At 54.8% G+C, this 14828-nt stretch overlaps 1 protein-coding gene across 2 annotated transcripts; it reads right to left on the bottom strand.

The window, feature by feature from the left end:
- Positions 1-399: 399 nt before the first annotated feature.
- CRYBA4 (crystallin beta A4) lies at positions 400-7133 on the bottom strand. 2 transcript variants are annotated; one of them, XM_075897768.1, is made up of 6 exons: positions 7115-7133; positions 4485-4535; positions 3171-3289; positions 1999-2140; positions 1191-1333; positions 400-636 (listed from the first exon to the last, which is right to left on the bottom strand). In XM_075897768.1, exons 2-6 carry the CDS (start codon positions 4521-4523, stop codon positions 489-491), a joined length of 591 nt encoding a protein of 196 aa, XP_075753883.1. In that variant the 5' UTR covers positions 4524-4535; positions 7115-7133; the 3' UTR covers positions 400-488. The 2 variants fall into 2 exon arrangements, with proteins under 2 accessions (XP_075753883.1, XP_075753882.1); XM_075897767.1 differs by lacking the exon at positions 7115-7133 and having other exon boundaries at positions 4485-6123.
- Between the last annotated feature and the right edge of the window lie 7695 nt (positions 7134-14828).

The following is a 14828-nucleotide window of genomic DNA, read 5'->3' as shown; positions in this document are numbered from 1 at the left end:
TCAGTGCCCCACGCAGTCAGTTGGCAGTGCTGTTGGGCTGCCTACGCCTGCCCTTGCTCTCGGGCAGAATGTGCTCTGCCTCGGGGTGCCTTGGGCAGGACAACAGGCCGTGGCGTGTCTGCCAGTGACCTCAGCAGGAATGACTAGCTGGCCAGCTCTGCATCCACGCCCACCAGCTGCCCGCCTTCCAGGCCTGTGCCTGCTGCTGTGGGCAGCCTGGGCTGGAGAGAGGGAGGGATACTGCTTCCTGCCCAACATGTCAGGGACAAAGAGCCAGCTAGGCTGCTCACAGCGCCTGACCTCATGCCAGGAGGGTCGTCCTGGGCTCGTGCCCTGCCTGCAGCCAGCTGCAATAAGCTGGACTTACCGGCTCTGTCTGGGTGAGACAAGTGCATCTTTATTGAGCTTTGCTTTGACACAGCTTGGGGCTGCTGGGCCATGACCCAGCCAAACATGGGTACAACACTGAGAGGCAGGAGGGGCAGTGCTCACTGCTGGATCCTCCGGATGGACTGGACCTGGGGGGTCTGTGCATGGGAGCCCCACTCCCGGTAGTGCTTGTAGTCGCCCATGTGTCGGTCGCTCTCCAGGATGTACTGGAAGCCCCGGTAGCCAGGGAACTGGGAGCAGACCCAGCTGCGGAAGAAGCACAGGAGAAGCCATTACCTCCGAGCCAAGCCCAGCCTCAGGGGAGCAGGGCAGGTGTCAGGCAGACAGATGGGCAGCAGGCCACGCAGGCAAGGGAAGGCATTGCCTTCTCAAAACTGCCGACACAACCTGGGGCCATGGCATGGCAGCCTGGCTTCCTGGCCACTGGGGAGGGCTGGGGCTGGAGCCAGGGCAGCAGCACGGCAGCCCTGGCCCTTCAGGTGGCCAGAAAGGACTGGGCTGGAGTGGGTGGGGCTTGGTTCCATGGGGCGGAGCCTTGAGCAGAAGGGGCGGGGCTGGGGCTTGCCTTACCCAGCTGGGCCTTCACCCACCCCTGATGGCCCACAGGTGACCCTATGTGGGGGGGTCTGAACTTGCCCTTGGCCATCAGGTTCTGACAGGCTCCCCCCAGCCTCAGCATCTAAGCCTGGCACCCCGGGCCTGGCAGCTACATGCTAGGGGAGTGCTGCAGTCGTGCAGTGTCGGGGCTGGGCCTCAGGTGAGCGTGGGGCGCAGCGACACAGCCCCGGGGAGGTACTCACGCGCCAGAGTGAGCGCGGAAGGAGCTCACCGCGCTGCTGTCCCAGCCCATGGCCGGCAGCGAAGGGTAGTCATCACTCAGCTCCCCTTTCTGCCCCAGGAAGTTCTCCCACTCGAAGATGGACATCTTGCTGTCCCGGTGATTCTGCAGGGCGGGACAGAGAGATTGAGGTGGGCTGAGGACACTGCCTGGGGCCCATGCCAGGGCTGCCCACTCAGCAGGGCCACTCCGTCCCCGCGCTGCTCCACCCACCCAGGAGAGCCACCCCAGCTTCACCCGGAGGAGGAGACGGCAGAAGTGGGCTGCTGCTGCTGGGAACTGGCTGGGGCTCAGAGCAACTCAAAGGGCACCATTTAACTGAGGCCTGGACCCCTTCAGAGAGCGGGAGACCGCGGGCAGCTTGCGGTGGGCAGAAATCCCAGGAATCAGGACGCTCTCCGTGGTTTCTTGCGGACCAGGGTGCACACGAGGTGACTCTCACATCTCCTCTCTCCAGGCCAGGACCCAATCCCTGGAGTGAAAGGCTGCCCGGCTCCCCCCAGGCAGCCAGAGCCCTGCCTCCATGTCCCTTCCTGGGGGAGGCTGAGTATGCCGGGCCACTCCCTGCAGCCCAAGCCTGTGGCAGGCGACTCAGGCCGCCGAGACTCAGGCCATCAGAGCTCTGACAGGCACTCCCGGGGGCAGCACACATGGGGCAGGGCCCCTCCGGTCAGCCTGCAGCTCTACAGGGCCAGCGCGGCCTGCGGGGGAGTATGGGCAGAGGGGGAGGGCCCAGCCAGTGCTGTGAGTGGCTCCCCAGCCCTACTCACAGCACAGGCGATGGGGCGGAAGGAGCTCATCTTCTCCACATGGTAGGCATGGCTGCCGCTCCAGGCCTCCCAGCCAGGGTACTCGCCTTGCTCCAGAACAAACTGCTGCCCCTGGAAGCCCACGTGCTCAAAGCCTGCCCACCTGCGGGGGAAGCCAGCACCCAGGTCGGCCAGGGAGTTCAGGGCACCCTGGTCCCAGCTGTCAGTGCTCCAGCAGCCACAGCAACCGGCTGTGGAATGGCTAGCTGGCCAGCTCGGCATCTGTGCCCACCACCTGCATGCGGGCTCCCTGTCTGTGCTCTGGGTCACCAGGCCCTGCTGCCCACTCCCCAGCCAGCTCATCAGGGGGACGGGGCTCAGCATGGGTGGCCCAGCTTTACTCCTGGCCCAGAGCCTGCCCTGCTCAGCCGGTCTGCTGGGAGCAGTATCGGGGCACAGGGCTTGACCGCTCCAGCAAGAGAGAAGGGATTGGGCCGTGGGGGCTTGTTCTGCTTTGCTCGTCCACTGCTCCAGCCACAGAACCTGGTTAGGGACTTGTTCTTCTCCTCCCCCCCAGGCTCTCTTGCCAGGGAGCAGGATTGAGTATTGGGGCTAGATAGGGCCCATGCCCCGACCCTGCTCCCCAAAGGGAGTGCCAGGCAGATGGGGGCAAGCCCCCAACCCTACATCCCAGCTGTAATGTTGGGTGAGCTGGCAGCATGGGGGGGCATTTTTCTTCACCTCCTCCCTTGGTCCGCAGGGTGCAGGAGGTGGGGAGAGGTGGCCCTGATGGCTTCTTCCCTGCCCTCCTGTCCTTGCCCACCTGCCCTAAATCGGGGCCCATCCATGAGTCCCAATCTGCCTATGCCTCTGTCGAGCCAACTGACAGCTTAGCACCCCCAGTGAGCTAGAGGTCCAGGTGAATGGCAGCCTCCAGAGTGCTGCTCTGTGGCAGCCGGCGGGGCCGCTTGGCTGGGGCAGGCAGCCCCCCAGGGATGCGTTTTCAACACTCCAGGAAGCAGAACCATGTCTGAGGGGAAACGCTAAGCTTCCCAGGGAGGAAAGGCGATGGGTAGTGCGGGTTTCCCAGCATTCCCTGTGGCAGGTGGAGCCCTGGGACGCAGCATTCTCCAGGGAATAATGGCGGGGGACAACAGCCAGGAAGAGCCGGGCAGGGCTGTCCCGGGACTCACGCGCCACTCTCAATCTTGCAGGAGCCAACCATCCGGAAGCCGCACGCCCCAACGTCGTAGCACTCGGCGGTGAACGCCTGCCCGCGGCCCTGGAACAGCGCCTCGTCCCACACCACAATCTGAGGAGCACAGCTGGGGGTCAGGGGCGCTGACACTGTGGAGCAATGATCCCTGGCTCCTAGAGCAGCTTCTGGCTCACATCCCCTCAGGCACCGGCCACAGAGACCCTGCTGCAGTTCCTCCCGCACCCGCCCGCCCAGCCCGGCAAAGTGCAAGGAGGAGCGAGATGGACAAGGGTCCAGCCATGACTTGCGTTAGCCAGGACCCTGCAAGCAGGGGAGCGCTTTCTACTTCCATCCAGGCTCCCTGCCCCATGTTTGGCCTCAGCCCCAGGGGTGGAGCAGAGCTGCATGGGAGCAGGAAGGGATTAGCTCTGCTGGTGCAGGAGGATTCATACCGTAAGCCAGGCTGTGAGAGATGGGCTGGGGCGAGTAGCTGCTCCAGGAAGAGGGGCGAGGGGAGGTGGGGAAGGTGGGGCTGGGCCTGCCTGCAGCCAGCCATGCTGCAATGGGCTCAGCACCTCCCAGGGAGTCTGGCTCGTGGCCTTTGGCCTGTCGGCAGCGGGAAGAGCACTTCACTGGGCTCAGCGCCTTTCTGTGGCACTGCTCAGCCTGGCTTGCAGGCGCTGCCCCCACTAGCCGGACTGCCACACTCAACTGCTGGGAATTCTCCCCACGCTGGCTGGATGCAGAGGGATGGAGCCCAAACCTGTCGCATCCACTAGAGGGCAGCAGATGCCCAGGCCAGGCATCCCAGGCAGGGAGCCAGCTGCCTGTGCATTGGCTGCAGAGCACAGAGTACAATGCACCTCTGCCTGAAACCTACTGCATGTGCCTGTCACCAGGTGCCTCCCAGGCCCTGGCCTCCCACCAATCCCCGTCCTACCGAGCTGAGACAGGCAAGGGCTCCGGGACAGCCATTGCAGGGCAAATATGCTGTGCTGGGAAAGGTGACTGCTGTCCATCTGCACGGGCACGCAGCAGGCTGAGAGCTGGGGAGCCCCGCCTCCTCCAGGCTAGGGGGTTTCAGACTAAACTCTGGGAGCTGGCACAGGCTGCCTTGCACCCACGCCCGGCTGTGTCTGAGATGAGCTCTGTGCGCAGGCTCGCCCTGGGGCTGGGCTGAGGGACTTCCTGCTTTACCATGCAAAGATCCCAGGGGGCTGGTCCCATTGCCCAGGCGTCAGCACGGGTCCTTGTGCCAAAGCAGCTCACGGCGATGCTCCCCCCTAGACCCTGCCACACCCAACCATACCTTCCAGAGGCCAGAGAACTTCCGGCAGGGCTGGCTCATTACGGCTCTGTCCTGCAGTGGAAAGGAGAGAACCAGCTTGATAAAAGCTGTTCTACACAAATCTGTGCTGTTGGCAATGGCCACAGGCTGAGAAGCCATCCCCAGGGAGCTGGTCTGGAGGGGCGAGGGCACCCCACGGAGCTGCTGCCCCCTCCCTCCCTCTTCTAGCCCTACAGCACGGAGCTGCTGCTCCGCCCTTCTCCTGTCACTGCTGGGAAACACCAGCCTGCCCTCCCATCTGCAGGTTGCCATACAGACCATGCCCATACCTGGGCTGGCCCTCCGACAGGCAAGCAGGCAAACTGGAGTTTCAGGGAGCCTCTTGTGTTTAGAGGGCAGCCTACGTGCTACCTTGGCAGCCGCATGGGACAGCTGGCAGCACTGCCTGGGTTTGGAGCAGAGCCCGGTGCAGGCAGAGCTGAGCACTGCTACTGGGAAGCCTGTTGGGACCCAGCTGCCAGCGTGAGGGGCCCCAGGGGACAGACGAGGTCTATGGATATCACCTGGTGTGGCACAGGCCTCAAGAGCCCCGTGGTGCTCACTCACAGACATCGGGTGCTTTTCCACGTTTCCTGGGCCTGCAGCTCTCACCAGAACCAACTTTCTGCTAGGAGTTGGGCTCCTTCCTGCCCCAGCCAGGCACTGGGAGAGCCCTTCACAGGAGCTGGCACTTCTGCATAGCCCAGAGCCGCAAAAAGAGAGAGGGACTCCAGTCTGGCCAGCCCCAGCTGGCTCTGCTGGTCTCTGCCTGGTGCCAGGCCGAGGCTCTGCTTAGTTCAGGTCTCGGGCAGCACTGTTGCCTCTCCATCGCTGCCCAGGTTTCCAGCCTGAGTCTCTCACCTATGTCCAGCAGCTCTGCAAAGCCAAGGGGCTTCTAGCCAAGCCAGGATCTCCTCCCCTGCTAGGGCAGGATCCGAGCCTCACCCAGAGCCTCACGACACATGGGCCTATGAGGGTGGGAGCCAGGGATCCACAGCCCCTTGAGCCAGGAAGCTGCCAGCATGCCCAGGGTTCAGCACAGATGCGCTGACACAAAGTGCTGGACTTTGCCACTCTGTTCTTCATGCTCAGCCCCGCGGACAGCGTGGGTATCGCCGGCACTGGCTTCAGTGCACAGGGTGCCCGCACCAGGCAGGACAAAATACCTGGGTGCCCTGATGAGAGGGGCCTTCCCTTCTGCAACTCCTCCCCATCTGGGTCTGAGCCCATACCTCAGCCCCCTGGCCAGCTAGTGACGCCCCCCATGGGGACATGGAAAGCAGCAGGAAGCCCCAGCCTAAGGATTGGTGCAGTCCCTGCAGAGGCTGGGCAGGGTCCTTCATTCTCACTGTCCGCAGACACTTCTGTGTTCGCAGAAGGAGGGAAAAGGCCCAAGGATGAGATGGGGAGCTGGGATCCTCCTGCTGTGCGGAGTTAACCCAGACCTCAGGCCCCAGCAGCCCCTGCCTCCTCAGTGCTCCGCTCCCCCAGCCTGCTGTTAGGTCTGACTCTGGTTCGGCTTTGTTGACACTGGCACTTTGTTGGCAAAACTGCTGTCATTCGGGGGCGTTAAAAGCCACACCCCTCATGGCAACGGCTTTGCTGCCAAAAACACTGATGTGAGTGCTCTCCTGCCCATAGAGGCTCTGTCCCTTGTTCCAAAGGGTGGGGTAGTATTTTGTCATCTAGAGAGCTCTCGCCTGCCAACAACCAGCAGCTACACCATAGGCCTTTGAGCACCACAGTCAGGTTGCTAAAAGTTGTGTAGTGTAGCCATGACAGTGTTTCCTGCTGCCTACAAAACAATTGTGTCTGTTGTCAGCTCCCTCCGGATCACTCGCCACCCTGGCAGCTGCTGGAAGAGCTGGGGAACCACTGGGACTTTTTGCAGCCAGCCCAGACTTAGCCTCCCTCTGGGAGGATTCGGAACCTTGCAGAAGATGGTTCCTGCAGGAGCACACCCAGAGAGAGACAGCCCCATGCCCTTAGGACACCCAGCAGGAGCTGGGGCAGAGGCAATCATCCACAGAGCCCTGCCACATGGGTGAGCTGCTGTCCATGTGCTTTTGCCATGTTGCAGGACAGCCTGAGCTCAGACAAGCCACAGGGCTCTGAGTTGCTGAAGACACAGCAGAGAGGCTGTGCGTGTGCATACATGCACGCGCACACACACACACTCTCTATCTCTGGCAGTGAGCAAGCTGCCAGGGCTGGGCACTCCAGCCTCCGCAGCCACCTCTTCAGTCACTGCCAGCTGCACATGGAGCCTGTACAGGCGGAGTGTCCTGCAGGGTGCTGGGCAGTGCCTGTTCCGCGACACTGGCCCTCAGAGTCTCCTGCTACCTGTTCTCCCAGCACAGGGAGGACATAGCAGCAGGCACAGTGGCTCCGGAAGGGCCAAGCCTCAGGTGCTTCACTCTGTCCTGCTTCCACTAGCGGGATCCTATGGACGGACACCCTGCTGAGTCTTTGGGCCCCTCAGCAAACTGCTGCTCTTTCTTGCCAGTCCCCCAGGAGAACTCCCATCCCTTTGGGTGCCCACCTGCCCTTCCGGCTCCAAGCCAGAGCACCAGAGCAACCACTGGCCAATGGCAGCTGCTCCCTGTACTTACCGGGTGAGGGGTGGCTGGACTCCAGAGAGGGAACCTGGCTGACAGTGCCTGTGGCTGGGTTTTTATAGCCTCCAGAGGGACCCAGACAGGCAGAGCATTAGAGAACCTCCTAGCTCAGCACATGGGGAGGGAGGGACCTTGGCCAGAAACAAAGACTGTTCTGCAGAGAGCTAGGGTACAGCATGGCCAGCAGCATCAGGCTCTTGGCTCAGCATCATGCTTCCAATGCCCCCCAGAGACTGCCCTGGATTCGCCCCTGAGGGACTCACCCTCCTTCCAGACAGCAAACAGCGGCTCTGCCTTGTGCTGCCTCCCTGGAGAACTGAGGGCCACTGGTCTCACTCATGGCCTGCTTTGTAGCCCCATCCAGTGTGGGAAAGCACCTCCGTCACTCTTTCCTATGAGGTTGTATTACACCGACAGGCAGCATCAAACCTGGGACATAAGTGCATGAGCCTCTGCAGTAGGAGCAAACAGCCAGTGGGCTGGTAGCTAAGACTGTAGAGCAGACTCCTTTTTCTCTCTAAGGGGTCTCCGTGCCACTAGAGGGGACAGGGCAGCACACCCAGCAGATGTGTGGGGTACAGCTGCATTCATCACACAGAGGCAGCCATGTCCCAGCCAGTGCCAGCAACTCCTCCCTCTCCCGGATGAGTGGGGGCAGGCGGCTGGGAGGGAGAACCTGGGTGTGTCTCTCTAGCTCCCTGCCCAGCACTGGCTCCCTACACTTTACAGGTCTCCCTTGGCGCTGGCGCTCAGGGTGGGAAGCAGCCGGGTGCAGGCGAAGGAGGCGGTGAAGTCATGGGGCTTGTCCTGGAGGAAGGGACAGGCTCCCCAGCATCTGCCCCACCAATGGTGTCCTCCCAGAGGCTGTTCCTGTGGAGCTGTGACTGTTCTCCCCTCTGGGAGGTGTCTATGCACTGGCTGGTGTGGCACAGTCGGAGATAGGGGAAGGGAGCATAACTCCTGAGTCAGGCTGGGGGGGGGGGGCGTCTCACCACCGCGTAGCATGGTGCCAGCTCGGCACAGGAGAAGCCCATGACTGTGTCCTCTCAGTGCCGGGAGGACAGGTAGCAGGAGACTCTGAGGGCCACAGTCTTGGAACAGGCGCGACCTACCTGACTCCAGGCTGCTTCCCAACCTCATGCTGGTCAGCCCTTCCTGCCACACGAGCCTATGCATTAGTACCCCCTGCAGCAGGATTCCCTGTGAGCTGGGCTCTTGTGCAGCTGTCCAGGACAGATTCCAATGCCATCCAGCTGATTGGCAGAGCGCCCACAGCTAGGTTTTTTTTTCTACTGGTGGTGCACATTGGCACATGGTTTGGTGCACATAAATTATTCCACACATGGATGGAAAAGATTAGAGGGAACATTCCTCAGGAGTGAGGCCAACTGCCCTCCAGTGGGGAGGACACTCACAAAGCCTGGATGTTGTGCAGTGCAGGACATGGTAAATGGAGAAAGGGAAAATGTGGGTACAGGAACAAACAGATCAGGAGGGTGCACATTTTGGGCTAGCTTGTTCTAGGAGCAACCATCTCACTCAGCAGGAGCTCTGCATGCTGCTTGCCTTTGTGCTCCATCGGGATGCCAGGTGGCTCTGGATCGCGGGGCCTGGGGCAAGTCCTCCTTCAGGATTGGATTGTGCCAGGTTCAAACAAGCCCCGATGTTTAATGCAAGCTCAGGTTACTCTGTGCCCTATTTCCCACTGTAATGGTGGGCATTTCTTTTCAGTGCACTCGGGCTCTGGGGGTGAGGGTTGAGCTGAGTACAGATAAGTAGAGAGATTTGATACACAGAGTCACTTGCTAGGTGAACTTGAGCACCGTGGGTGGTGAGTGAACATCCAGCGGGGGAAGGCAAGCCCTGCTCTGCCCCGTCCTCTTGAGACTCCACCAAGGCTGGCCCCCACTCCAGGTTACTGCCCCCACCTCCCTGAACATCCTAAGACACCTTAGTTTCCCCCATGCCCCACCCTTCCCAACCAGCCAGAGAGCCGGGAAGCCAAGCCCTCCTGGATGGTGGTAGCATGGGCAATTTTGAGAAGGCAATGCCTTCCTTTGCCTACACTACCCACCATTCATGTCGAAAAGCATGAACGTAAGCAGCTCACAAAGAATCTCAAAGGGTGTTTGGAGAGCAAGAGGGCTTTCTTCTAGGTCCAATTCTACAGGTGGTAACTAGGGCTATGTCTAGCTTTTCTGGGTATCCCGGAAAAGCTATGCCACATCCAAAGAATGCATCTGCTTTTCCAGAATTTTTTTTGGAAAAGTGGACACGTTCTTTCACCATCCCCCCAAGTAATCCCCTGACCCCACCCTTTAGGGTTGTTGAGGCAGCCACTGCGGGGTGGTGGGAGGGGGGAGGTGGTCCAAAGCGCAGGGCCTGGGGCAGCCTCCCCAAACTGTCCTATAGGGAGCAGATTTTGGAAGTAAATCACTGGCTAGGAAAGAGTTGTAGAGTTTGGGTTTTGTGGAACATCCGTCCATCTTCTATAGCAGTGTTTCTTAAACTGTTCCGTGGCACACCAGTGTGCCACGAGGCAGTCGGCGGTGTGTCATGGAGAACAATAGTCTTCAACATGGCTGCTCTTAAAGGGGCAGACAACCATTTTTCTTTTTTTGCTCAATAACTTTCCCCTGGCCCTTTTTTTTTCCTCTCAATAATTCCCCCCCCCCCCCCCCCCCAGCCCTTTTCCCCCCAACTTTTTATTTTACTCAACAAAAAATCCTTGGTGTTTTTCATGAAAAAAAAGTATTGTTTGGTGTACCTCAGTCTTAAGAAGTTTAAGAAACTCTGTTCTATAGAGAAGGGGGTCTGTGGGCTGCCCAGTTTGGATGACATTCCCTCAGTAGAAGGCAGACCAATCTCCTCAGGACAGATTGGCTGAAGCAGTCAGGAGCATTAAACTAATAGCAAAAGGGGAGGGTAAGAAGAGGGAAGATATGATCCCTCAGTGAGCACAAAATATAGATGTTGAGAACAAAGTTAATCAAAGAACTGGAGGATGTGAAGAGCAGAAATTCCTTACTTGCTTCTACACTCCAGTGCTAGGAGCCTGGATAACAAGCAAGAGGAATTGGAATTGCTTGTTTATGAGCATAGGTTTGATCTAGCTGGTCGTACAGAAAGCTGCTGGGATGGTTTGCCAGACTGGAATGTCCAAATCAATGGCCATCACCTATTTAGGAAGGAGAGAGTGGACAGCAGATAGCGGGCGGAGGCGGGGAGGACCACTCTGTCAAAAATGGCATGGCCTCTTTCTAAGTCACTGATAAGTCAAAAGGAAACCACTTAGAATGTTTACAGATCAATGTCCTAACAGATAAAGCATGAGCCAAGGTATGAGTTGGTGTCTACTACAGACCCCAAACCACATTTGGGAACAGGATGGCAGCCTCCTGATACACATATCTGCACTGTGTAGGGAAAAACCTGCCTCACAATGGGGGGAGTTTAATTTGAGTGACAGATGCTGGAAGTCACATGGTGCCAGGACTAAAACATCCTTGGAACTGCTAAAACTCATAGATGACCTTTTCCTAACTCAAAAAGTGTCTCATCTAACAGCCAGGAATTCTATATTAGACCAGGTTTTGACAGACTAGGAGGAACTGACCACAGAACTAAAAGTCGGTGGTTGCTTAGGAGCAAATAATCATGAATTATTTGCATTTGTGATGTGCAAACAGAATAAAGTCCAAACCAGGAAGGCATATATTTGGTGTTTTAAATGAGCCATTTTCACCAAGCTGAAAACTATTATAGGTCAAATCAGCTGGGAGAGAGAATTTAAACAGCAAAATATAACTGATACATGGAAACTGTTTATGAACATTTTACTAGATGCCCCAAAAGCCACACTCCCACAGTTGAGAATGAAGGCCACAGTGGTTAAGCATCCCAGTTTAGAAGAGAAGTGAAAGCAGCTTAGAAAATATAAAAATATATAACAAATAGAAAAAGGGAAATTGATAGGAAAGAATGTAAATTAGAAGCTAGAAATTGTAGCACATCTTTAAGGGAAGCTAAAAGACACAAAGAAAATCCATGGCCAACAGGAGATAATATAAATAATATAAATAAAGGGATAATATAAATAAAGTTTTAAGTATATTAGTAATAATAAAAACCCTTATAATGGCATTGCTCCATTTTGAGTTGGAAATGACAGAATTGTCAATAATCATGCAGAAAGGGCAGGTGTGTTCAAGATATATTTCTCCTCTATATTTGGGAAAAATCCAGATGATGTATGTCATGGGCCCCATGATTTATGAAAATTGGCTTTTGAATGTGGATATGCGTAACTCGAAGACACTGTATGCAAAATGGGTAATGTAGCAAGTCATTTTAAAAATTGTAATACACTGAGTCTGTGTATCTTATTTCTGTGTGTGTATCTTTCTTGTATGTGAAGTTAGAAATAGTAAGTGGAAACCTGTTTGATTAGTCTAGGTATTCTAGTAAAAGCCATTCGTGATATTTGAGGAATTTAATGGTTCAGTGATTAAGTCAATGACCTGTGAATGGTTTTTGTTTGTCCTGGAAGCACAAACTGTGGCTGGTCCTACAAAGACATGTGACCATGATACCTGATGCTGAAACTCGCTTTGGATCTGGTACTTTTCCACTCAAAGTGAGAAAAAATTGAACTGAGCACAAAGAATTCCCACCTCAGGCAACAGGAGTATAAAGGGAGGAACCAAAAAATAGGGGGAGTGGCCAAACACCAGGAGACCCCTTTCCCCCCAACTTACTACCCAAGATGTCTTCTAGAAACATCTAAGACTGAACAGAGGAAAGGATCCAGCTAGGAGGCTGCTTAGCTTGTGAAATAAATGATTAGAACAACAGTTTAGGGTAAGAATTGGCATATTACAAGTTTTTTTGTACATTAGGATTAACTGACATGATTTGTTTATTTTGGTTTAGTATCTTACTTTGATCTGTCTGGTTCCATTTGCATTCACTTAAATCCTACTTTTTATCTACTATATTTCTGAGATAATTTATCTGTCTATCTGTTTGTTCAAGAACTCCTTCTCAACAGTAAGAGCTAGAACCATCAAATTTGGTACACAGCTTCCTCTTGTCCTAACTTAAAGCAAGATCAGGGTTAGTTGTGCCAGGAAAATGGGATGTGCCTGGAATGGGATTGTTTCTCAGAAAACCACACAGAAAAGAGACAGAGTTACCAGGCAGGTGAAGGGGTTGGCTTGGGGTGCTTCCTCTGTCCAGGACTGCCCTAGCCATGAGCCTTCCATCCCCCCCAGGTGCCTTTAGGGAAGGCAGGGGGGCTGCAGATCCCCCACCCTCCAATTCATAGCGAACACTGCTGGCTGTTCTCCTGCATCAGGGAGTGAGGGGAAAGTGCCGAGTTTGCTGCATTCCTCACTCTGGCTGGGGAGTGCAGGGGCAAACGAACCTGGACCTACCACAGTTGGGGCACGTATGCCCCTCGCCTGGCTGTGCTCACTGAAGCTGCAGCAGCCATGGAGAGGTGCTTCTCACCTGGCCCCAAGCTGCTGCGGTGACAGAGGACTAGGATAGTTCTTTCACCCTGGAGCAGCCTGAACATTGAACCCTTGGTTCTCAGCCCCACCCCAGAGCCATGAATTAAATGAAGCCTGGACATTTTCATTTTATTTTCCAAAAAACAAAAATTAGTTGAATGAAGGACTCGAGCAGCACTGAGTAACTCTTCTAGTACTAATAAAACCACTTTTGTTTATTATCAAGTCTAATGTAAATTATTGTTATGCGAGTGGAAGAGCAATCCCTGGGAACATTTCTCTTTCATTGATAAAGAGGGCAAACTTATGAGCTTTCTGTGTGTAAAACTTTTCTACAGAATACAAAGGATTTATTTCAGGGTTTGGTCCTTAGGAGTTGGGTTCTTGTGTGCTTTCAATTGCCCAGATCTGAGTGCTTCAGCATCTGTGTTGCTCTGTTTTGGGGCAGTAAGGCCAACTCTGTGCCCTGGCGGAGGGAGAGCAAAGCTGCTGGCCCATCAGGACAGGGTGGTGGGGAGGCCCAGAAGGCAGGAAGGTGGTTATCACTGGCTTGATCAGCACATCAGATGGAAATTCTCCAACTTATCACAATGTAATATCGTATGACGATTAAATATGTTTCATTCCAACAGTAAGCAAGAAAGGTTAAGCAGAAGCTACTAATATAGGACATATTAAATTAAGCAGAGACAACTTGTGTTCAAGAGTTTTTAAGAGCTGGCTGAGGAATTCTCTGGGCCATAAATATCTATTATTCATAAGTCTTGGAGCACCTGGGAAGTTCCAGAAGAATTAAAGAAAGTCCATGTTGTAACAATATTTTAAAATGGCATATGAAATGACATAGGTAATCATTCGCTTTGTAACAGATCCTGGGCAAAGCAGTGGAAGATCTGATAAAGGAGTTGAGTAATAAAGAAGTAAAGTTACAGTAGTATAATTAATGTCAGATGCTGAGAACGTGGGACATTTCTGCATTATTTTAATGAAATAGTGTAATACCATTTACAATATGAATGGAGATTGCCTACCTCTTAGAACTGGAAAGGAAAGGTCATTGAGTCCAGTCCTCTGCATTCATATCAGTACCAAGTACCATCTGTGACAGATTTTGCCCCAAATGGCCTTCTCAAGGACTGAACTTACAACCCTGGGTTTAGCAGGCTCAAGCCACTGAGCTATCCCTGCCCCCAAATTTATGGGTTTAATGTTTTGCTGCATGTTATCCAACCTCAAGGAAATAACTTTTTTCCAAAGCCTCTCACTGGAAGTGGGGAGCAGGCAATCAATAGACTGTCACTTAGCCATGGCTGGGTTGGACTAGTAGGCTGCCAAGACTCAGGCTATGTCTACACTACAAAGAATAGTCAGAAAAAGATATGCAAATTGCAGACCGCAATTTGCATATCTTTTTCCACTTTTCTTCTGAAAGAGGCTTTTCCAAGATTTGGCCCATGTACACAGGGCTAAATGTTAGAAAAAAAATTTTTTTGAAACATGCCTTCTTCCTTCCAAAGAAATGCTGAAAAAACGCATCTTGTTTTCCAAAAAGCAGACTCAATCCTTGGACCTCCAGTATCCCGGAAAAGCTCTGCAGGGTAGACATAGCCTCAGATATTTGAAAAGCTCCAAGTGAGCCAGCACAGTAGCTATGCTAAAGGAGGAGATCAGACCAAGAAAACTGGTTCTGCCAAGTGAGCTAGTAATCAGGCAACAGGTCACGTGGTAGGGGATTCTGACCACCTTTGGCTGGGCTCTGAAGGAGGTTACAAAAGGAAGGGCAATGTGGGAGAGCAGAAGGATGCTGATTGCAGGGGTCAGACAGGCAACCGCAGGAGAAGCTGTGAGGGGCCAGGGGCAGGATCTTAGGGGGCCTGTGAGTATGCAGAGGCAGAGCCTGTGGAGTCGGGGGGTGGGCTGGGCCTTGGCTAGGTGTCTGCACCCAGGGCTCCAAAGCGGGGCTGGAAAGTGGCCCTGTCAGGCGTTCTCTTGTGCCCAGGGCTCACAATAGAAAGTGCTGGGTTCAGCGGCTGTGCATGGGGCCTGGCCGAGGTTTCCAGCTCACTGGCCCCATTGCAATATGTGATGACAGTGAGCCTCGGGGCAGACGCTGATGAGCTTGCACTTCCATTGTGTGCCGACCTGAGGGCTGCCCTTGCCAGGCTATAAAGTGGGGGCTTCCCAGGACCCCAAAA

The sequence above is a fragment of the Pelodiscus sinensis genome, chromosome 15 (genome assembly GCF_049634645.1).
Source record: "Pelodiscus sinensis isolate JC-2024 chromosome 15, ASM4963464v1, whole genome shotgun sequence".
Taxonomy (NCBI): Eukaryota; Metazoa; Chordata; order Testudines; family Trionychidae; genus Pelodiscus; species Pelodiscus sinensis.
This window is presented reverse-complemented; position numbering and strand designations above follow the sequence as displayed.

Bases quoted from the DNA above. Each gene is read 5' to 3' on its own strand.
- CRYBA4 (XM_075897767.1), bottom strand. From the start codon at position 5,075: ATGTCTGTGAGTGAGCACCACGGGGCTCTTGAGGCCTGTGCCACACCA. The intron at 3,290-4,484 runs GTATGGTTGGGT...TGTGCTCCTCAG, and splicing joins AGTTCTCTGGCCTCTGGAAG to ATTGTGGTGTGGGACGAGGC. The intron at 1,334-1,998 runs GTGAGTAGGGCT...CCCGCCCTGCAG, and splicing joins TCCGCCCCATCGCCTGTGCT to AATCACCGGGACAGCAAGAT.